The sequence below is a fragment of the Pavona decussata genome, unplaced genomic scaffold, assembly GCF_977016875.1.
Source record: "Pavona decussata unplaced genomic scaffold, jaPavDecu1.1 SCAFFOLD_11, whole genome shotgun sequence".
Classification (NCBI taxonomy): Eukaryota; Metazoa; Cnidaria; class Anthozoa; order Scleractinia; family Agariciidae; genus Pavona; species Pavona decussata.
Window position 1 is genome coordinate 1,814,939 of NW_028145434.1, and position 23,525 is coordinate 1,838,463.

Consider the following 23,525-nt stretch of genomic DNA (forward strand, 5'->3'; position numbering starts at 1 on the left):
CAAACAGGCCCTTAGCTTGTCCACAAGGAAAACACAACCTCTTAAGAACGGCTGGTAAGGCACTTCGAAAACTATCGCGTGGATGGGGACGTTAACTTTTGAAAATGGATCCAGGAATACAGGCCTTAGGTTGCTGAATGCGCTGTCTGCAAGAATTATCCAGTCAGCAGTTGTTGCTAGGTTACAGATGTCTCTGATAGCGAAAAACTGGCGTGCTACATTTTCGTGCGATCTTCCTACAATCGACGCCAATCACAGACTGTTCCTTTATGTAAAAGCATTTGCCTAAGTATACACATTACTCCTGATTGTAAAAATGTAAGTGATCATGTTAGAACAAAGCAAAAGAAAACGCAACCAGCGAAGAAGTAAGGGAGGCCAATTCAGAAGAGCATAAAAAAGATCTAAAAAGTTAGTATTGCAACGCTTATCTTGATGAAATGATCAGTCATGCAAGCATTCGCGTTCTTATTTGTTTTTGTTACCGCTTTACGTTGGTCCAAGGTCCAATTACAGCTGTTAGTTAAATTGCTAAACACTTTAGGCATCAATAAATGTAAATATATGAAACATATATTTTAAACTGCGGATGAAAGATCAAATAGAAGAAAGATCCTCGCAGTTACTGCGCAACTTAAGCAGTTGCGAAAAGAAACCCTGAAAAAAATTCAGGCTTGAACGGGATTCGAACTCATGATCTCTGTGATGCCGGTGCAGTGCTCTACCAACTGAGCTATCAAGCCAACTGGGAGCTGGTCATATTGTGAGTTCGTAATATACCCGTGAACGATGAATAAATAAATGTAAATATATGAAACATATATGAATGAAATGATCAGAAAGATCAAATAGAAGAAAGATCCTCGCAGTTACTACGCAACTTAAGCAGTTGCGAAAAGAATTTTTCAGGCTTTCTTTTCCCAACTGCTTAAGTTACGTAGTAACTGCGAGGATCTTTCTTCTATTTGAACTGTAGGCATCGCCGGACTCTTTCTCCTGTTAAACTTGGAGAATCACAGCCTGACAAGTCAATAAAATAATGCATTCTTCCTTTGTATTCATGTTTTTCTTTTTAATAGTTGTTTTAAATTTTTGTTTTTACTTCAATACGACACATCAAAGCCTTGGTTTGTCGTCAGTTCAGAGTAGTGACTGACAATTACACAAATAAAGACATACAAAATTCAATTTACAAGACATATAATCCCCCTCCAAGCGGTTGGGGGAATACAGTATCTACCCTATCGTGCCCTCGTGTTCTCTCTCTCTTTTTTTTTCTTTTTTTTAATTTCAGTATTCCTTGGAAATTTGCTTTTTTTAGTTTTATTACACTGTCGACATGCGTGAAACAAAAAGGCATACAAGGGAGAGATCTAGTGTTATTTAAACGGGAACCCTAAGATAACCCAAAGCATTTGTCGTATAAAAAATAAATATAATTTACATCTCTATTTAACAAGGTAGTTGGATCATTAAAACGCAAAATCAAAGATGAACTCTTCTGAGAGCAGATTTCTTCGGAAGTTTTTTTTATGTACACACACACCACTGTTTATTTTTTCTTCGTTGACGTTCGAGTTGAAGGGCGAGACGATTGCTGGGAAGGGGTACGCGGGGGCTGGGGCGTGTGCGCCTGCGCGGAAGACGCCTGGGAGGTTGGTCTTTTTGACATGCTGGTGCTGACCGGTCTGTCAGCGGGCGCTTGAGATTCTTCCGCCGATAAAGCACTGGCGCGCGATGCTGACCGTTCAAGAGCTCGGATTTTCTCGAGAGCTTGTTTTAGCTCTGTTTCGGCTTGAATGGCTCTCTCCTCTGCTGCTTGAGCTCGCTCTTCCGTCTCTCTGCAGAAAACAAATGATGAGGAGTCATTCAACTTTAATGTAAATCGTTGAATATGTTCACCGAGCCTTGATATGTGAACATAACCAGAAATACGCCAGCAATTTGCCTGATTCTAGGCGAACACTTGTCATGAAGAAAATCGTTTGTCTAACGATTAGTTACCGCTTTCTGCTTCAACCAGTTTCTCGGGGTGATATGCCAAACCGTTGAAGATCCCAACCTCTGCCCCCACCTACCGCGCGTCGACACGCAGACAGTCCGACACTTTTCAAAAACTTGCTCGCATAGAACGGAAAACTCCACCAAAACAGTTTACCTCCCAACTTTCCGATCTCAGCAAGACATTTAAAGGCGTAGAACGTGAAAGATCTTGGCAAAATGAACGAGAAACCACCGACACTTGCTGTTACTCCCTACGCATATGTATGAGCTAATCACAGGTAGCCTACAATGCGTGCACGTGGTAGGCGCTGGAAAAAGGGGAAGGGGAATCGGCCGCTGCCCGCGCGCACTAACACGCTAACTCTTCCACAACCGCGCACTGATTATTTAAAGAAACGTTTCTCATACAGTGGAGCTCAGTTGTGTAACAGTTTGCCAATAGAATTACGGCAAGCAACTTCCTTGAATGATTTAAGACTAAATTGAGACGCCACAGAAGAAAAGCAGCATTTATTGTTTAGCTTTGTTTTATTATTTTTAACTTTTATAATCCTTGTTAGGTAGATAGATAGTTAGTTGATAATGATAATCTAAGTAGCTGATGGAAAAACCGTGTATGAAAAAATTATCCTATCCTATCCTATCCTATCCTATCCCCCCCCCCCCCCCCCCCCCTTTACAGCGCCTGTGATGCTGGCTGACGTACTGGAAAAACATTATCAGTACTTGCTTTCGTTTTTGTTTAACTATGGTATGCGCCAGGTAACGGAATTCTATCGGTACTGCTAGAAAGAGCACCTTATAGTACAATGGCAAACTTTGGAAATCATTTTTGTGACAGTAGGCAACGGTTTTCCCGCCGGATTTTCGAATGTTATGGTGTTTTGTTTCCACTGGTGTCGTCAATAGTACATTCAAGATTATTGTAAACATGTCGATAGGTCTATATCAAAAATTAAGAGAGAAGAAACCCTGATAAGTTCATGTAAATAGGGCCGCCACTTACAAGAGTTGAGTCTGAAGTCGTTCCACGGCTGCCAGAGCTTCCAAAGCCTTCTTCGTGTCCGGCGACGGCGATCGGACTACGGACAAAACGAATTACTTCTAAGTAGCGCATAAAAATATCCTTTAATATTATTAAGAAAAGAGTCAGTTTTAACATGTATGATTCTCTGTGCAAGAATATTTCATACTTACCAGGTTGCTGACCTTCGGCTTCAGGCACGGCGAGAAATTCCAACTCCTGAAATACAAAAACAGCTTTTAGAACGCTTCAATTCTTTGAGTTCTGACCAATCTCCAAAATCAAAAGTCAGATGATCAAGTACATGGATGTCAAACAATATCTACGGCAGATAGTTTCTCTTTGTTCAAAGCGCGTCTTTGATGTTTTCTGTAAAGACGATGTTTTTAATGAAATCTCAAGCTCTGCTATATACTCAAAACAAGGGTATGATGATCAGTTCAAAAACTCTAATTTTATCATGTGATCGTCGGGTTATCTTGGATATTACGGCGAATGAAATTTAGGGAGTGGACAAAACTACTGAGGGTTAGACGGCCATCTTAAGGACGGTGCCTACTAATACCGAAGTATTTTGTCCGCTTTATGACTATGCGGGAAAAGCAGATCTTAGCATGGGCTATTGGAATCCAAAAAGAAAATTGGGGGTAACCATGCATGTTTCAGAGATAAATAAGCAATAACATCTCTAAAAAGCGCAAAAATATAAAGCAATGTATGGGATTTTTTCCTAAATTAAAGCTTAATTATCTCTGAAAAATGCGTGGTTACCCCCAATTTTCTTGTGAGATACCAAAAGCATTTGCTAAGTTCTGCTTTCTCCGTATAGTTTTAAACCGCGCAAAAATATTTCTGTATTAGTAGGCACCACCCATAGGAAACCCGAGTATCTCGAGATGCGCAGAACGTATGCGCAGTAACAATAGTAGGCACCGTCCTTAAGCCATAATTAACCAACCTGGTCAGCGGGTAGCTCCTCCAAGGATTTGGTCCTTATGTTATCATCATGACCCAAGACGTGCATCCGGGACTCATCTTGCTCTTGGTCTTTCACTTCCGCCTCAGGGCCTCCTTCAGCTTCCTTTCCAGGTTCCTCTTCTATCTTTTCCTGGCTCGCTTCGACAGCAGGCACGGTTACAAGGGAGTCGTCCGCAGGCTGCTCCGGTGCATCTGTTTTCCCAGGATCCTCTGGTAATGAAGCTAGGATTTGAGGTTTGTCCTCCTCTTGCTGGTCAGCGGAGGCAGTGCGTTCTTCAGTGTCTTCTGCGTTTTCAGTTGGTTTGGCGTCTCCATCTTGCGACTGAAGGGGAAATGTTAAATTAGAGGGGAGGTGCGGGGAGAAGAGGAGAGGAGAGAAGAGGGAAGAAGCAGGGTGGAGAGCAGAAGAGGGTAGAGGAGAGAAAACAAAACAAAAAGACAAAAGGTTCGATCATCTACATCCTAAACCGAAAGTCATGCACAGCGTCAACGGCATGAATCAATGGCGAAGGTATTGAGCATAAACTTACACAACCACCTACCTCCGTCTGGGGCAATGGGCAATGTAAAATAAAGATGGCAAGAGTAACGTATCCTTGCACAAATTGACACGTTTACACTACAGCAAACGTTTCCGTATTCGTGACGAATCAGGAACGTTTTGGTGCCGAATTCGCTTCGGCGTTTATACAAAAACACGAATCTGCAATTAAAAAGGACCCCTACACGGCACGAATCTGGAAACTTGGAATCCGAAATCCAAAGTAGAAACTTTGTATCCGAATCTTTAAAGAATCCCGAACATTGTACTGTGTTAAGGGGTTTCCCGGCGAATGCGGACACTTTCTACGGCCTTCGCGTTCTGAAATCGTTATTATTTTATTCACCGATCATTTTAGGAATAAAAATGTTAATTCGCTTGGAACTGAGTTCCAGCCTCTTTCACTTTTTTTCTGACATTGGTTGATAAATTCGCACCAGTGTTAGGTCTAACATTATAAACCTGGCAAGATCTTGCTCACTAGGCTAATAGGTAATTTCTTTCATGTGAAAATTAGTTTTGTTTGTATATGAATGAAAACTCATTTTCATAACAAAAAACTTTGCACTTAGCCTCGCTTTCATAATGAGGTTCACAGCAACTCGGAAATGGTCTATTCCCATCGTTAACTTTCGAGCTCAATTTGCGCGAAATATGAAATGTGAGATTTTTACTTAAAAATCGGAACACCTTTTCATACTTTGCTCAAAGATCGCCTTACGACGAAATCAGTTATCTCCAGCTTCTTTGTGTAATGTAAACAGCTGGGAATCCGAATATGATGTTACGTGAAGAGTTCAAGAATACGAATATTCAGTATGTGATGAATCCGGAAAACTTTGCTCTTTGCCGGCAACTATGCACGGTTTTTTTTTTTTTTGTTAATGATCTAACTTTAAATTGGATTTTTAAAAAGCAGTCAGTGGAAAGAAAGTAGAAGGAAACTTAAGCAACGACGACGGCGACGGCAACGCCGCAAAACAATAGGTTTAATGAGCAAAAACAATCGCTCTGTAAGCGCGTTTTAAACTTTGGTACATTTACTTGCCGTCCTCTGCAAAACAACAACGTGAAATTACCAACTTCAAGGTTTTGTGGAGAACGTGAGCACAGGACAGTGAATTTTTTATTCTCTTTCTTAACTCGAATGCCACACCTACCAATTTGGTTCCTGGGTAGTTCGCCGTTTTGTTCAAGTTGAAGAGTTTAAATAATCGCGAAGTAATACTTTTCAATGAAGTTCTATTTTCACGTGACCTTTTCGTTTCTGTCGCCATTGTCGTTTCTTAAAACCTGGTTTTCACTTGTGACGGAAGCACAGGCGACAGCAAAATCACAAGAAAAGGAAAAATTTTGATCCTTGTGCTTGTGCTTGCGCTTGTACTTATGCTTGCGGCGAGGCCGTTTTCACGGTGAAATAAGCCTTCTTATGCGTGCGCTTGTGCTTGAGTCGCTAGTGAAAACCAGGCTTAAGTTCCTTAAAGCGTGCTACAACGGCGCCCTCACCTCCACCACAGTAGCTTTAGAATCAGTGGAGACCGCTGTATGAGAGCCTTTCCCCTTCACACCAGCGGACAGATCCTCGAACACAAAGTCTTCACCCATAACATCATGAATAAGAAGGCGAGCTGTTCGGATCCAGCCCTCGCATTCCACCGAGAGCCGCTTGAGATCTTTGAAGTCCATATCTGCGTGTTCATCGCCTTGATCTCGACGCTCCTAAAAAGGACGAAGGAAACAGTCCAATAAGAGAACGGAGGGAGATTGATAGACGGCATGTTTAGAACTTTCACTAAGTTGTAACTCCACATCTATGAAAGACAAAAGTTGTAAGACCCAACACGCTTTAAAGCAAGTGTGCATGTGAGTGAAAGGGCGCATTTCAGTTGACAGAATCGGGCGAACGGACCAGTCAGAGAGCGGCAATATGAAGGTCTGGTTGTTACAAAGACTGATCGAATTCATTCATTCGTCAACATGGTGTGTAACATTTTCACAATGTGCTATTTTGAAGATTTTCATAACGAGAAGTTTAGATAGAGATTGATCAATGGATAAACAGAAAGTTATCAGCGGGTAACCTAGCGCATTACGTGTAAAACGTGAATGAGGAATCGTGTGAGCGCGAGAGTAAACACAGCATATTGAGCTGGTGAATTAGAACTATCTGTCAAGCGACAAAACTAATAAACGGAGTTACGAAGGAATTTTGCATTCATGCTGAACAAAAAAAAAAACGCACAAACGCAATATTTGCATTCTTTGCATTATTCCCAGTTATACGAGGACCTTTCTCAGCTGAAATCACTTACGGTTGAAGATGGTATTCTCAATAAAGATTGTTACTAAAAAAACATAAGCTAATAAGCCAGTAAGTGAAAAAACAAAACATGGACGGACGAGCGAACAAACGGAAAAAAGATCGAACGACTGACTCAGGAAAAACCGATTACCTTCAAGACAACCAGAAGTTGCAATACGCATCGCCGTTCTATTTCCAAGAAGCTGTCGATATATTATCTTTTAATCACCTAAACGTCCAGAAAGCACACGCCCATAACGGCCTCACTCGTGTTACCTACCTGCATCAGATCAACCACCAGATCGGAGCAACATTTCGTCAAAACAACAGAAAACTCCCTGAGCTGCGCAAACAGCCGCTGTGCTCTGTTGCAGATCTCCTCGGGAATGGCTTGAAGCAGGATTTCACCTCCCCCCAGGGATGCGTCCACCTCTTGGTCGTCCGTTTGTTTGTTGATCTCTTCCAGTTCTTTGTCCTCCATATCTGGGGTCAAACGGAGAAGGACGGTGATCATCCAGCGAATCATAGCGCTGTGGAGCTGTGTGACCTGACAAGAAAGAGTGCGATAAGTACAGAAGTAACCCACACCCAGTGGGTAACGCTACCGACGCAGCCTGCAGAATAGGCGTTGTTGGTTTGCGTTTTTCAGGGGAGTGGAGGCAAGCGCGAGTGACGCGCGACGGGAGGGGCGTTATTTTGGATAGAGATACCTGTTTTCGAAGTTACTTACCCTTTCTACAATTTTTGCGTCTTCGTTGTCGATACTGTTCGTTGTGGCAGACAACCATTTCACCGTGTTTTTGAACACTTCCTCCACATTCACTGGCTTCTCTACCTCGCCGCTCAGACGCGCGCCTTCCTTCTGCGTGGAGCCAATCAGAGCCAGAGTCTCAGTCAGGTGATCAGCCCAGTCTTCGCTGACCTGATCCGAGAGTCGTACCCAGTCCGAGTCGAGCAGCATTTCACCTCCATTTAACACTGTGTTTAGTTTGTTGCCCCTGAAAATAAACGACTCCAAACGTGACTCAATGTCCAATTTAGGTAATATTATCACAACGAGTCTCACTGAGTGCGACGCCAAGTCCATCGCATGGCTATCAGCCCCATTTTGGCAAGTTTCCTTAAAAGTTCAATAGTAGAAACACCGAGCAACAAATCTTGCTCGAGAGAAACGATACGGAAAAAACATATTGTCGACTGAAACAAATGGACGACAGAGCCGTTGACAAAGAGCAAGTGATGAGCTGGAGAAACTAACAAAAAATGCCAACACCACAGTGCACACGAACGCCATCTCGTTTATCTCAAAAGAAAGTCAACACGTTTAGTCCACACAAAAAACTAACACGTGGCGGGGCATGTTAAGGTCAACCACTCAGCTTTTTTAAATTTTTCTTTATACAGATTTGTCTGTGCGTGTGCAGGCAAAAACGGAAACAGTTAGGGAACCAATGAAATTCACAAAAAAATTTCCAGGACAACATTTTGCCATTACCGGGTTTAAGGAGTCCGGAAGACTACAGTAAACTGCTTACCAGGTTTCTATCGGATTAACAAGGTCAATAATCCCTTTAGCCACTCCGTTTTCACCGATGATTCTCACGTGATACTGCTGATGAAGTCGGTCTACTTCAGTGTTGAGCTGTGACATGACTTCGTGTTGAGGCCATCTTGTTCCATCCTCTGCTTGGTGGCGGCTAAATACCTGAATAAGCAAAGGTGTTGTATTGTTGCAATTCAATAACAACAACTTTTAGAGTGACTTTCGATGGACTTTTGAACAAGTCCCCGTTTGTTACTACGATATGTGATTGGTTACAGGATGTCCTTACGCCACACAAAAAACCATGACCCGCACGTACGCACGCGTTTTCCCGGGCTTTTACTTGGCGGCAATTTCATATACTTGCTTTGAACTGTCCTGGCTTTATTGAATTTTCCAAACAATTGTAATTAGTTAGATTAGCGATTACTTTGGTTTTACCTTACTTGATCAAAACTCCTCTATTTGCACTTACTATTAAAATCAGTACCACATCAACCGTCTGTGTCTGTTGGTTTGATTGTTTCCCTATTATTGTTCCTGTTTATCTTAAGTGTCACATCAGTCCACCTCCTTGTTTATCTGTTTGTTTGTTCCCCGTTGTTGTTGTTTACCTTGAGTGCTACATCAGTCCACCCGTTTACCTCCTTGTTTATCTGTGTTTATCTGTTTGTTTGTTTGTTTCCTCTTGCCGTTGTTGTTGTTATTTACCTTAAGTGCTACATCAGTCCAAACGTCCACCTCCTTGTTTATCTGTTTGTTTGTTTGTTTGTTTGTTTGTTTCCCCTTGTCGTTATTGTTGTTATTTACCTTGAGTGCTACATCAGTCCACCCGTCCACCTCCTTGTTCATGTGGTACAATTCTTCCTCTCGTGACAGTAGTGTTTCTCCTGTAAAGTGTTCAGCCTCCTGATTTAACGTCTCCTCCCAGGACTTCAGATCTTCAAAGAGGTTTTTGATGAACTGCTCGTCAGGCGGACGGACGCTGCCATCATCATAACTGGAAAACAACATCAATGTACACAAAGTAAACCAAGGAACTGCAATTGCTCTGAATTTTTCCTGTGCTAATGGTTCCAAACTTTCTGACCCCAAACATTGGATCTGGAACGCTCTAGCTGATGACATTGGTTTTTCCGCAACTATCTCTTTCAGTTCATTCAAGGCACACTAACTAAGTTACTATGAGCAATCACTCTGTAAATCATATGACCCTAAAGATCCTCGCTCATTTGGGTCTATCTGCACAAGTTGTAACAAAGCCCGTAATCTGACTAGAAACATTGATTGTTGCTACTAACTACTAATTAATTCTATTGCAATTTTTTATTGGCGTAAGCTGTTGTGGAGTTCCTGCCTGTATTGTATCGTTTACATTTTTTGTTTTGTTTAAATATATATATATCTATATTAAGTTGGCGAAGCTAATAAAATAAAATAAATAACGCAAAAACTACAAATATTAATTTACCTTAACTGGTTAAGGCTACTACTCTTTGTTGCAGCTAGTTTGGCAAGTTTTTGGCGAAGGGTTAAATTTAGTTGACCCATTAATTTCTATTCCTACTAAAAAAGGACACACACATGCCTCATTCCCAAGTCATCACTGCAATCACGTTGATCGTCAACAGCGCTGATTGAGCTCTCTTTTTACCGATCGTGGTGAAACTATTACAAAAACTTTACTTGGAAGGCCAGTGTTTCGTACTTACTTCACAATTTTCTGAAACTCTTTTTTCCATCTCTGAAGTTGATTGATTAGTCTTTTAAGCTGTAGGAAAATAACAATTATTCATTGATGCATTACGTTATCATGACCGCAAATTCTTCATTCATCTCGTAATGCGCTCATAGAAATTTTGCACAACCGCCGAAAGGTAGCAGGGAACCATCGGTATCGGCCAGGGAAACCGCTTCTTTTTCACGGAAAAAGGCAAAATTGCAGAAACTAACGTATCATACAAGATCGCGCCGACCAGTTTCCGCCATGGTCTTTTCGCCCTTGACCCTACTAAAGAGTATCTTCACAGGATGAAACAGAATCATGCAAACGTGTAACTAGTGCCAAGTGCGGGAAAAAGCACGGGGGCGCAATTTCCCGCGCTTGGCACCAGTTGTATGTTGTAGCGGTGTACGCTAAGAGAAAGAGAAAACTTACCCTGCTCGTCATTTCTTCCTCTGAGGAATCTAGTCGTTTGTTGAACTTTTCAGAAAGTTCTCTCCACTTCTGTACGTGGTTGGTTAACCTCTCGAGCTGAAACAAAGCGAACACGACTAACTAACGTGGTCAGTTACAAATAAAAGGTCTAGAAAAAGTAACAGTGAAATGATTTCACTTATTAACTTAGAAACCTAGCGAAACCAAACTGCGCCTCCCTCCCCCTCCCTCCTCCCTCCCCCACGGGGATGAAAACCTTCATGCAATACATGTAGCTATAGTACATAATCACTTCCATTAATCTAATATTCGCATTTTGCCAGGTTCAATAAAACTCTTCGTGAACCCAATAACCTACCTGAATGCTGTCCTTTTCACTCAAGAAAATGGCAAAATGCCGACTCAGTTTGGCCCAAGCTTTCTCGCAGAGGTGCAGTTTTTTGGCTGTGTTGAGTGAGTGTTTGTCCGTGACCTTCAGGGAGAGGGTGTAGGCCGCACTGCTCCATAAGTCACGCTCCTCAGTTAGCTTGCCTAGAGGAAAAAAATAATGGTAGACCGGTTGCCATTGGGTCTCGAAAGAAATTCGCGTTTGCTTTGGTTTTACTGTACTTTATTCTTGCGTCATTTTCCGAGCAAACGAGAAGCAATCGCGACTTCCTCGCACGTGTTTCGTTCGAGTTCTGATTGGTTCATTGCTCTGTTTAGGTCTGCTGTGATTGGCCAGAATAATTACTTTAGTTTTGGTTTGCAATACTCAGTTGAAACTCTGCCAACAAAGATTACCACTTTGCATGCGAGAAAATCTAAGGCTGATTTGACCCGGCTAGTTTAGCAAAATTTTTAACAGTTTTGAATTTGTTTGGGTGAAAAGGATGAAAAGTTGTTCAAAAAGTGGAACACGAAATTTCAACCAAGGAGACGCGCCAAGGAATAACTTGACAATTTTCTTTCATACACACTAGTATCCAAAACTCGTCAAATGCTTACTCTTCAAGCCACACTTGCTCGTGTGCAGCTAACCAGACAGGCTAATACACAAACGGAGTGTAGCAATTTGAAGATATGGCTATACGCCATTCATTCAAATTCCTACAAAATCCTCTAAAAATCACACCAGTTCTATTTCCAAACGACCGGTCTTACCGTCTAGAGTTGTGACAAATTCAAAGAGTTCATTGCATACGCTCGACTCTTGTCGCATAAATCGCCGTAAAATCGGAACGCGAGCAATTTCTAATCGTAGCTTAAAGTAACTGTAAAAAAATTGCCTCGAAAATGCAATTAAAACTCGCCTCTGTAGGCGACACTTAAAGGTTTGACTTACCCACTAGCCCTTCAAGTCTTTTCCTTTGTAACTCATACAAGTCATGGTATTCTGATATCAAACTGGAAATGAAAATAGAAATATCGTTGCAAACTGATTTTTTCCCATAAAATTAAAGTAATTAAATTTCTTATCCTAAGGCAAAAAAAAAAATTAAAATAAAATAAAATAAAATAAAATAAAAATACTGCACCAAAATGGCACAGAAAAATGTCCTGGGACTTACTTACGGTGGGTATTTTTCAAATCTCTTTTTTTATCGATTCGTGGTAAGCTTCAGTGCAAACGTACCTAAAGGTCCTCAAGGTGTTTCATAAAATTGTAAACATTCTCAAATCAAGCTTTCAAAACCCGAATAAACATTGATTCTCTTGTGACGAACTTTGGGCACATAAAACAGTTTCGGACCCAGGAAGTTACCAGGATTATCGAGAAGTAGGCCCCTGATGACTGTAAAGAGTAATCTTGTTACAGGCAATTTTCTGTTCCTTTGACACTTACACTAGTGGTGACTTAAAAAAAAAAACGGTAATGTAAACATTAGCAAAGAGAAAGACTAAACCTCATTTATTTTCAACGTATCTTTAACGTTAAGACTAGTTTACACGGGATGTTTTAACCATGACTTCCAATCGTCTATGTTAACTACCGGCGATTTTCACTGTGATTTGAAGGCAATTACTGTCAGAGTCAATATTTAACATTAAAACACAATCCAGTTTTTTTCGTCTTCAGTCACCGTACAAAATAAACTTCTAATTAACAACGTATTTTTACGTGCAACTTTTAATTTGGATTTGGTTTTTTTGAAAACTGAGTCCAACCGTGGAATGAGACAGACTCGGTGTCAGCTACACTGGCGAGCGGATAACCCCCTTACCTTGCATTTTTGTCTGATTCTTTAAGAGCGTCTTGGAGCTAAAAGGAGTAAAAAGCATATACTATACAATACGTCTTGCTATAACTTTTTAATCAAGTAATACAAAGCGTCAACCGTACTGTCATATTCTGTATCTAATACGAGTGTAGGCCTTATCTGGAAAATAAAGAAAACTACCTCATCTTGGGCATATTTAGCTTGTTGAGTGACTTCTCTATCATGAGCTTTCACCGACGCGAGTTCACTGTTGGAAGATAAACCATTAAAGAAAGTTATTTTCATGGGGGAATGGTTGTGAAGTTTTGCTAGCCACATCGTTCATTTTGGGGAGAAAATGTACATTATACTCCTCCCTCGACAACAATAATTTGAATAATAAATCACACCAAGTAACTGAATGGCAATCTCAGATAACGGAGCAAGTATTCATAGATTATCATGGATAAATAAAGGCTTAAATGAATAAGAATACATGAAACATATATTTGAATTCAATAAATAGAAGAAAGACCCTGGCAGTTATTTACGCAACTTAAAACTGAAGCTGTGAAGTGAAAAGGAAGCATGAAGAAATTCACGCTTTAACGCGTTAACGGGCTTCGAACCCATGGCCTCTACGAACCCATGTTGCTCTACCAACCGAGCTATAAAGCCAACTGGCAGCTGGTCTTTTGTTAGGTTAGAAAAGATAATGAAGTGTAAGTAATCAATCGGTAAGACGACACACCTCTGTATCCTGATCTATCAAATGAAAGAATCTGGCAAAATATTTAGAATACCGCGAGCATGGAACAAAGAGAGTAAAACTGAGCAGTGATGTCAAATGCGTCCTTTGTGGTTTCTAATGCTTTCTAAATAGTTGGCTATCAGGATCCTGGCAAACAAAGTATGAATTTCAAAACTGGCTACAAAAGAATCTGGCTGGATATTGCTCTGGTCTAACAGCCAAGCATTAAATGAATGACGCTTTAATTGCAGCTTGCTTTGTTCCATGCAAACCAAGCTATTGCGCTGTTTGCAGACCATGCAAAGGCCTGTCATTTCACGTCTTGCTTTATGGCGGTCATGACGTCTAAGATCCACCAGGCCACGCATCTTTGAACCATTTCTGTCTGCTTTATATATTTTTGGAGGTATACGGATCTCAGACAGTTGAACAATATTCGATAATTGAAGGGTTCGGAGCATGACCGACCTATAGTCGCTGTGCGGTTTTAGATTGCTTACTGTTGTTTTAGCTCAGATTCGCCAGTTTTTTTTTTCCAAGTGGCCCTCAATTACTTCAGGAAACGTTGCCCCAATGTTTTATTCCTTGCTTTGCACTTCGTTTGCAGTACAAACCCATGGTTGTGGGCAAGATTTCCGTTTTTATTTAAAGCAGCGGATAAAACATTGGGGTAATGTGTTATTTAAATTGACTGATATGAAGGTTGCACGAAAGTTGGAGGTTTTCTGAAGTAATTCAAGGCCACATGGAAAGAATTCGGCCGCAAATCTGAGCAAAAATTGCAAAAGCAATCTACAAAGCCTTATAGGTCAGTTATGCGCCGAGTCATTTATTGACTGGCCTAACTTCGGCTTTGTACGGAGCGAGTAAGAATGTAAGTTACACCTCAGCAGAGATTTCTTAAAAAACGGCAAGTTGTATAAAACGCAATGAAAGAAAACGAAAGACCGTTTGCACTTGCAGACGGGAATAATTGAAAGGAAGCTAATTATATTATAACCGTATACAGTTTATTACTGTTTGGGAAAAACAAACCTGGTCAAGGAACTAATGGATGCCTTGAATCGCACGAGTTCTTCTGTCAGTCTCCTACAAAAAGAAATCAGCCATTCATTGACGATGCGTACTTTCTAACGAGCGGTAGCGTCACCTAAGCTGGCTTAATTCTTCACAACCAAAAAAAATGCCGTAGTTGTTTTGTACTAACCACATATTGTGCAGTCAAATGCATTTAATACGGTGGAAACTGTACGCACATACGCAGAGAAACTATAAGCATTGTCACGAACTAACAAACTATCGATGCTTTTTCATTTATTTTAGATGTACCTACCTTGACGCTTGTTGAAAATTTATTTAAGGTTGTTTCAATGAGTCAAAGTGGTTTGTTTTACATCCCACAACAAACCCAATTTTTCAACATTTAGTAGTGACGATAACAATGATGATAATGATCATAATTATAACGATAACAATGATGATGATGATGATGATGATGACGATGATGATGTCAAAGAGAGATAACTGAACAAACATTACCTGTCTAGAGCCCTCTGAGCAATTACTTCCTGATGAAGACTGCAACAATAAAAAAGAAAAAGGTGTTATTACGAAGTCTGTTAAGCCAGCAAAGGATCTACAGTGCACAAGCAGAAGGATGATAGGATACAAAAAAGTACCTTTTGACTTGTCTTGGAATGCGATCTAACAGATCAGCATAACGCTTCCTCAAGTTTGCTAACAATTCTCCCCTCTCTGTGCACTCTATTGTAACCTAAGAAAAGAAAAGTTTCAGGAACCATTGGGTGAATTGGTTTTCCGGATGCCACACATTCAAGCAAAAAAAAATAGACACAGCACCGACCAGTCTCTACAAACTTCACTTTAAAAAAGACTTATACTTTTACAGTTAATCGTAAAATGATTTAGTAAGCTTATAGACTCCCAGAAAACTTATCTTTAATCTCTCAAAGCAAAAAGCCTTTTTTCTCACTTTTTGCTTTCGACCGCACTCAAGTTCCTATAACTCAGTGGTTCAGTAGAGCATCACGGGTTTGAGTTTCGCTTGGGACTTGTGACAGGTTGAATATTCTTATTTTATTACCAATCTTTTCTATCCTTGTTTCTCTGGGTCACAAGCGTTCCATTAAATCACACACAGCAGTTTACTGATAACAACTTACTTGTCGAATGATCTCATTGAACGCCACATTGTAAATGTTCTGTTCCTTTTTTACCAATTCCAGGAGATTGTGAATCTGAAACAGAACAAATTCAGACAAATTCTAAATGTCTAAATCCTAAAGTCTTGTCAAGATCCTCGCAGTAACTACGCAACCAATCAGTTGCGAAAACTTAAATGTTGATAAAGCAGCGACCGGCGGATTTTGATCAAATTTCTCCGTCTCCGTATTTTTACGGTCCATCTGCTGTTGTTGTTGTTGTTGTTGTTGTTGTTGTTGGCGTACTTTATAATTGACAACAGTAAAAAAAAAAAAACTAAGTTATGGAGTTCAGAATCTTCGAGTGCTTTCCATTTATCAGAAATGGCCGCCTGGCCATCCCGGCCAGTATGTAAATCGAATGCGTCATTTTGAAGGGATGGTGCTACAAAACCTTGAAAAATAATCACTCCGAAAATTGTGCGCGCTATTTTGAAGAAATTCGAAGGTTTAGGATAAAACTTGTCCTTCAAATTGGTACATTCCGGTTGCAAATTAACCGATCTGGCCGGCCAGTTGTGACAAATGGAAAACGCCCAAATTCGTGTGATTGAAAAGCGCAGTAAAAGGATCCCCAGTCATATTAGTACATCACCTGTGTTGGACCTTTCAGCTCTTTTCCTTCATCATCAACACCAGCCCGAGCCAACATGGAATCCATGGCATGCTACAGAAAAACAAGGACACATTGGTCAAACTATGATATCTCTAAAATATCATGGCAGCAGGGAATTTTTGTTCTCTTTAGACGAAATTTTTAATATATTGTATAATGTTCTTGCTTTTGTGTTAGCGTTAGCACTAGCGCCGTCTTTCACGGGCACCAGTGTAAGCTGGCTGGTATTAAATGAAAAAAGCACCGCTCTCGGTGAACGGGTACTTTTGTGTGAGGAAAAATTGCAATTTAACACGGCTACAATGGTGAATAAAAGGTTAAAAAGTACCACTTTAACTAGTAACTACTAATTTCGTGTGACTTGCCAAAGAAGCCATGTTATCGGTTTAAAACGCATCTTACTCAACCACCCCTCCCCCCAATACAGTGTTGAAGTCTACAGCCGGAGATTTTCGATCGCGCTACCGTGTTTCTGTCGCGCTCGTAGGAAAATATCGTAAATACGAATTTGTCCCAACCCTTTTGTCCAGTAGGTATGAACTCTACTAAAAGTATGCTCCATTCCTCATAGTAAATGCTCAACTAGACGGTAACAAAAAAGCTGTCTGCAGTACACATAGTACCTTATGGGAATGAAAACAACCCGCTAATACCGAGTCTGTCAGATTGCTGGCTTAAGGCTTGCAATCACCCACATTGCAGACAAAATTATGGCAATGCGAATGGAAATGCTAAATAATGTAAGTTATTTACAGTGTACATTATGTGAATATATTACAAGCAGCAGGTTGTCCCCAAAAGTTATATGTAGAAGTCATAATCAGCGGCTGTAGTGCTCAAATCAGGCTTAATAAAGTCTCACATTAAACTCAATATTAGATGCAGTTATACCTTAAGTTTACGCACTTCTTGTCTCCCAGTTGGTTTCCTACAAAACAGATTTTGATAGATCGATAAAACTAAATACTACATGTACATGCACTGTGTTATTTGCTCAATGATAAACAATGAGAAGAAAATTGTCATAGGGCATGATGAAAACTGCACAAGTCAAAAATATAGTGAATTCTGTGAAGCTATACACTGTGGCATGTAATTTAAACCAAGGTCTGGTTTTCAAAACGGCTGGGGTTAAGCTAATCTGGGGTTAAAAGTACTGGCTGGTTTGTTCAATGACAAGGCTGCTTGGAAAGCTTTTGTCCCATAACATCAACTTTTTACTTTGGCTTCTTTTCGACTGTGAACTGAAATAATCGCGTTTAAACAAGAGCAACGACGTTCTCGGTTAACCTTAAATGCAAGGCATTGGTAACCGACTTTTGAACAGCCATGTCATGGTTGTTGAATGCGCTTTGCTGTCTGTTAAGTAGTTGCCTGATCTGTTCAAAAGACTCGACTTTTGAAGAAAGCAACGTTTACAAATGAAACTTCTGTCAGTTTGCTAGAACATTTGCTTCAACATGCCACGTTGAACAGTTTGTTGAACAAAAATTGGGGGCGTTTGAACAGGTCGTTCAACATTGTTGAAAGTGAAAAAATGTTAAAAGCATGTTGAATCAAATTTAAATCGGTTAAAACTTTCATTCAACACTGATTAATATTTCTGTTGCACTCGAAAATTTTTAATGGTGTTGAAGCCGTTTGAACACTCAGTTCAACAATTATTCAACATTTTGTTCAACAAAGTGCTGAACGCATGTTGACCCAAATGTTGAAACTGTTCCAACGGGCCTTAAGAAATATTAGTACAAAATTCAGATGCTACTTACATTGATGGAAAAACAGTAAGGTGATCTTCATGACCTTTAACATAAGTTGTATACTTCCTGCAAAAAACGAGATGTCAATTAATGTATCCAAAATAAAAACGACACTGTCTTGTTTGTTCAAAGGAATCTTGCACCAAAATTGGCGCCAACAGCAACGAAAACAAGGACTGTGCACATGCATTACAAATTTTGGTAAATTTCTTGAACGTTGGCCAAACAACGTGAAATGACCAAATGCAAGGCTTTTGTGGAGAATGTGAGCACATGACAAAAGTTTTTGTTGGGATAAAATTTAAAAAGACGTGTTTGACAAGTCCCTACACTGTATCTTATAGTACTGTTGTTTTAACCACTGGAAAAGTTTCTGTCTGCATCAGAGAAGACTTACTCTTCCTGGAACTCTAATCCCATGACACCAGGATTTTTCACGATGTGATACTCAGCTGGAACAAGACTGTGAGGGATCTGTGATCTTACTTCCTGAAGGATGAAACAAATGTAGAGAAGAGTGTAAATTATGACTGCAATTTGCAAGCTGGTACTTAAAGGGCACAAACCAAGCACGGTGACTACTAAAATCCACACCCGTTCAATTTTAAGGCTAACAGACTAAAATCGTTAAAATTTTGCCTATTTTCATATCAAAACAGCTCAAAACCACACCTGTGGGATGCCACATACCTATATGGAGCTAAAAGGAGGGAGTTACCCACCACCCCCAGGATAATCCACCATGCAGGAAAATATGTTAGCTGTACATTTTACCACAATACCTTACGAGGCTAACACAGTCAATTGGCACATGGAAAGCCATACTTTTTGGTCAAAATTTGTCCCTCTACAAATGACATAATTTGTGTACACGTATATGCAAGCTTTGAAGTTTTAGAACATTTCTCTGCATTCTTTTAGTGCTTTTGTGGTTTTCAAAAAGCTAAGAATTTTATTATGTGCAATTAATGTACCAGTTGCCATCTTCTTTGGTAAGTTGGATTAATGAAACTCTCTACAGGTATATAAGTTCAAGTTGACAGCTCAGTGTGACAACAGTAATGCAGTTATAGCTGGATCTGGTTTTAATTACACAATTATTTGTACATGAATCAGTGGCACCCAACTAGTTGATTTTGTTGGAATATCACTTTTGAATAAGACCTCATTTGCCTCAGAAACTTGAGTCTTCTTGAGCTTCTTTGGTGAAAATGTCACAGATGAGGCCTAATTATTTATTTATTTATTTTACAACATAAGGAAATTTATGTACATATGAATTAATATTGTTTTTTTTTCTTCAAAGGGAAAAATGTGACATAACTGCCTACAAAGATTTTCATAAAAACCAACAGCATACCAGAAATTTGGGGCAAAGGATTCCATCTCAGTGCTCTTAATACTTTCTCATGAACAGAACAGAAATTGATCATAATTTCTCTTACATGCAGTTTAGTCATCAAATTAATGGCAATATATCCCCTTAAAGGGCCAGTGGCAAAAGAGAAGCAGTTCTGGCCAGGCAATTAAGTTACGGAAAATGTAATCAATTTTGAATATTTTGCTTCAAGCCATTACCCCACTTGTATGTGAAGACAAAGACTAGTTTGAAAGTTATATGTCGTAGGCTCTCTGCATTTTATGGGATTTATATTGCCTATGTACTTTCTTTGGTGAAGTTTACCAGGTACAGTTTAGTCAGTGTATGACATGTTAAACTGACAGGCATTCAAGACAGAACACAGACTAAATGAACCTTAAATGGTCATGACATTTACCAGAGCTTCCTGGTCATCTTCCCCTTTGTTTTTCTCCACTAGTTCCAGTTGCCTTTTTCCAGGTGGTGTCTTAATATTGAAAGCAGCTGATGGCCTTCCTGCTGAATCCAGGCCTGTTTTGTCTGGTGCAGTGGCATCGTATAAAAAAGATATATCACTGGAAACAAAAAAAAAAAATTCAAAATAATGTTGTATTAATACTACACGTTTTGAATTCAGTATTATTTATTTAACAATTATTCCACAAGCACGCACTGGATATGAGATGGTAGATGCAGGCCAACGAGGCGCATAGCCCCAAGTTGGCTATTATAATCATCTCATATCTAACAAGCATGAGTGGAATAATTGTTTTATTTATAACAATCTATATCTTACTGGTTTCGATTTGATAGAACAACCAGAAGGCATTTAATGGTCGCCATTTCTCGGCCATGGTTTAATGGCTCATATACCATGGCCGCTAAGCCAATCAAATCTCTGGAATATTAAATTTCATATTATTTTGCTTTAAGTTTACTTCTTACTTAGTTTTACAGAAAGTGTTCCTTGACAAGCCTAAGTGACTTTTACAGCAGTGGGTTCCAGAATAAGAATTAGCAGAAAAGCTGTTAGATTTCTCTTCTTAAATTTGGAATGACATGCATGCACATGCAAACTTTCACAGATACGTAATAATTTATTTCAAGGGATTTGTATCCAAAAAACCTCTTGTGAGGGATAATTTTCAGTTAATCCTTACAGGATGTGTTCTAGTAGGACATTCTCAACAATTATTCTACGAGTGTGCACTGGATATGAGATGAAAGATAGCCAGTGAGCCTGAGTTGGCTGTTTATAATCATCTTACATCAAACAAGTGTAAGTGGAATAATTGTTTTATTAAAAACAATCAGAAATATTGCTAGATCTTGTCGATTTTGCTTTGCAAGAACATTACCAGAAGACAATTTAATGGTCGCTTAATTTCTCTGGCACGGTATAATGGCTCATATACCACGGCCACTAAGCCAATCAAATCCCTGGAATGCCTAATACATTACAATGATCCTGAGTTTTTAAATAAATGTATTATATTATGTAGCTTACCGTCCTGCTCCACACACACAAGCGGTCTGTTCGGTAAGATGCTTGAGCTTTTCTCTCCCCTTGGGAAAGTTCCACACATTAGCTGGCCTTCTATGAGCAGGTGGAGTTATCTACAAATTACAAACAAATTTGTACTGTACAAACATATTTTGGAAATCACATGAATTCTAACAGCTATGTCGTGGATGAAAATATCAGCACATTTAAAAGTTTGTATTTCCTGCTAGGAGAGACAGGGGTTCAGGTTAAGCTATAGAGTAGTGCAACTAGACTCCTAAACCCTGATTGTGTTTTATGAGATAAAAATCTATGATTTTACCTACACGTATTTAAGGCAGAATGTCTCATTTTGTGACCCTAGTGTCGAATGATCACAAAATGGTGTTGAAGTCACAGTCTATTCCATGTTTTAAGTACACATGTACCATGATAAGGTTTAAGAGAATCTCTGATATTTGGTTAATTATTAACAGAGTTTGTAAGGGAATTTGGCTGTATGTTTACGTTAGAAAATTCAACATAAATTATAGAGCTTGGGCTATCTGTGGTCTGATCAGCAGTTCAAATTTGATTTAGTCTATGCAAGTATCAATCATCTGGTCAACTAGTTCAATTCAACACAACTTCACTCAAGGTACTGACAGAATAAACAGCTTACAATGTGTACATTACAGCATTTTGCAACAAGTTTTTATAGGCAAAATCCATTTACTATTTACTTGTAACCGGTCCTTGTGACCTCGACTCTAATAAACGCCGGGGCCCCATCAAGCGCCGGGGCTCCGATTAAACGCACCCGGCGTTTATTTAAAATTCGGTAGTTTTGACCAGGCGTTTATACAAAGCCGGCGTTTAATCGGGGTCCGGCGTTTAATCGAGAAAATACAGTATCCCACTTTTTGAAATGTTGCAAGACACATTGCAGCATGTGTAAGCACTCTGCAGTTTGTTCCATAATGCTCTTGCTATCATTACATTGCAATACATGTTGCATGAGGCAATTTCTTCCTGCAGCTTGAAAGTTGCAGGAACAAATTAAATCATGCAACAGCAACTTAACCTCAGCCTTTTTTTAATAATTCACTTTACAAGGCTGCAGCCTTGCAAGTTGCAATCTACTTCTTATGTAAGGCACTGTTACACTTGGCAATTTTCTTGCAACTTGTCTCGAAATTTCGTTGTGCCATTGCGACACAAGTTGCACGGATCGTTGTCTAGTGTAACATGCCCTGAAATGAACACGCCTCGCAACGTTTTTGTTGCAGAACGTTACCGACCGACTTCTACTTCTCGCAACGATTGCGGCAACAACAAAAAATTGCGAAACATGTTCATTTCAGGGCATGTTACACCAGGCAACGATTCGGGCAACTTGTGTCGCAACGAAATTGCGAGACAAGATGCAAGAAAAAATTGCCTAGTGTAAAAGCGCCTTAACTACTTTGCAAATATGTAAAAATTATCGACTACTTAACCTTCTTAAAATACGATCATTACATCATTACTACCTCCAACGGTTTGAGCTTCTTGTGCTTTGTTGGTGGTCCGAGTTGTTCACGCGTTGGTGGAATCGGGCGCTGTGTTAAGCTGTTCAAAATGTCGTCTGGAATGAAATCATTCATTCCAGTCAAAAACGTTTTATCGCGATCCAAAACATCGCCCCTGCCATCAGAATCCACCGTTTCACGTCTTAATTCATCCATCTGCAGTTTTCCTCCTTCAAGTATCGGTAGAACGCACGGTGAACTGGGAGTCTTTGCAAGTTTGTTTTTCGCACGAGAAGCCCGCGAACTTTCTCCGGGAGAAATGTGCGGCGATTCACTTGGTTTTACCGCAGCTGAGACACTCATTTTTGCAGATTCAAAGTTTATAACCTCATTAATTTAAAAACCGTAATCCCTTAGGTTAAACATTGTAAAGATTTCATCGTTTTAGGGTAAACTCCTGATGCTTTTTGTCATCTTTGTCATCCGCCATGTTTTTCTAGTGCAAATGTCCCATGTTGCCACTGGTTACGACAACGACAGTAAGTGGGACTCAGTTTCCCTTCGCCGTGCGCGACGACAAGCGGACGAAATACCTGGGGCCCGTTACTCGAAAGTCCCGGTAACTTACCGGGCCCGATATCGGCCCGATAAGTATATTTTAAAATGTTTTTTCGCCGACTAAATATATGTACAGTGATTACAGGCATGGTACTTGGCCAATGTTTTCATAGAATTATAAGATTTTAAAATTTAGTATTTAAGCTGACAAAAATTGGCTTCTGTTAAGAAACATTTATCACCAAAGACACTTATCGGGCCCTGTAAGTTACCGGGACTTTTGAGAAACGGGCCCCTGGGAACTAAATTTTCTCTGGGGGTACGGAGTAACGATTGCACGGCATTACTTGTTGTAGGAAAACAGGTTATCTTGTTTGGAATGGGTTTCAAGTTGTCATATAAATAGGCAGAACAGCCAGCACTTTCAAGGGTCCCCTTATTTTCTCTTGGATATACCTGATAGGCCAGCGAGCTGTCCACAAAAGTAACTGGTTGTTCGTAAGTTCTCAAAAAGGTGCTTAACATTTTCGCTGA

The 23,525-nt window shown here is 39.9% G+C and overlaps 1 protein-coding gene across 1 annotated transcript; it reads right to left on the minus strand.

Moving 5' to 3' along the window:
* Nucleotides 1-1,044: 1,044 nt before the first annotated feature.
* LOC146488155 (axonemal dynein light chain domain-containing protein 1-like) lies at nt 1,045-22,955 on the minus strand. Its single transcript, XM_085121583.1, has 26 exons — nt 22,455-22,955; nt 20,947-21,056; nt 19,858-20,014; nt 18,477-18,568; nt 18,089-18,145; nt 17,211-17,247; nt 16,299-16,370; nt 15,665-15,739; nt 15,161-15,255; nt 15,021-15,059; nt 14,517-14,570; nt 12,932-12,998; nt 12,755-12,792; nt 11,875-11,936; nt 10,909-11,081; nt 10,551-10,646; nt 10,105-10,163; nt 9,203-9,392; nt 8,385-8,554; nt 7,580-7,847; nt 7,130-7,396; nt 6,054-6,266; nt 3,987-4,328; nt 3,202-3,247; nt 3,011-3,086; nt 1,045-1,841 (listed from the first exon to the last, which is right to left on the minus strand). The coding sequence occupies exons 1-26, from the start codon at nt 22,794-22,796 to the stop codon at nt 1,553-1,555; spliced, it is 3,486 nt and encodes a 1,161-aa protein (XP_084977709.1). The 5' UTR covers nt 22,797-22,955; the 3' UTR covers nt 1,045-1,552.
* Between the last annotated feature and the right edge of the window lie 570 nt (nt 22,956-23,525).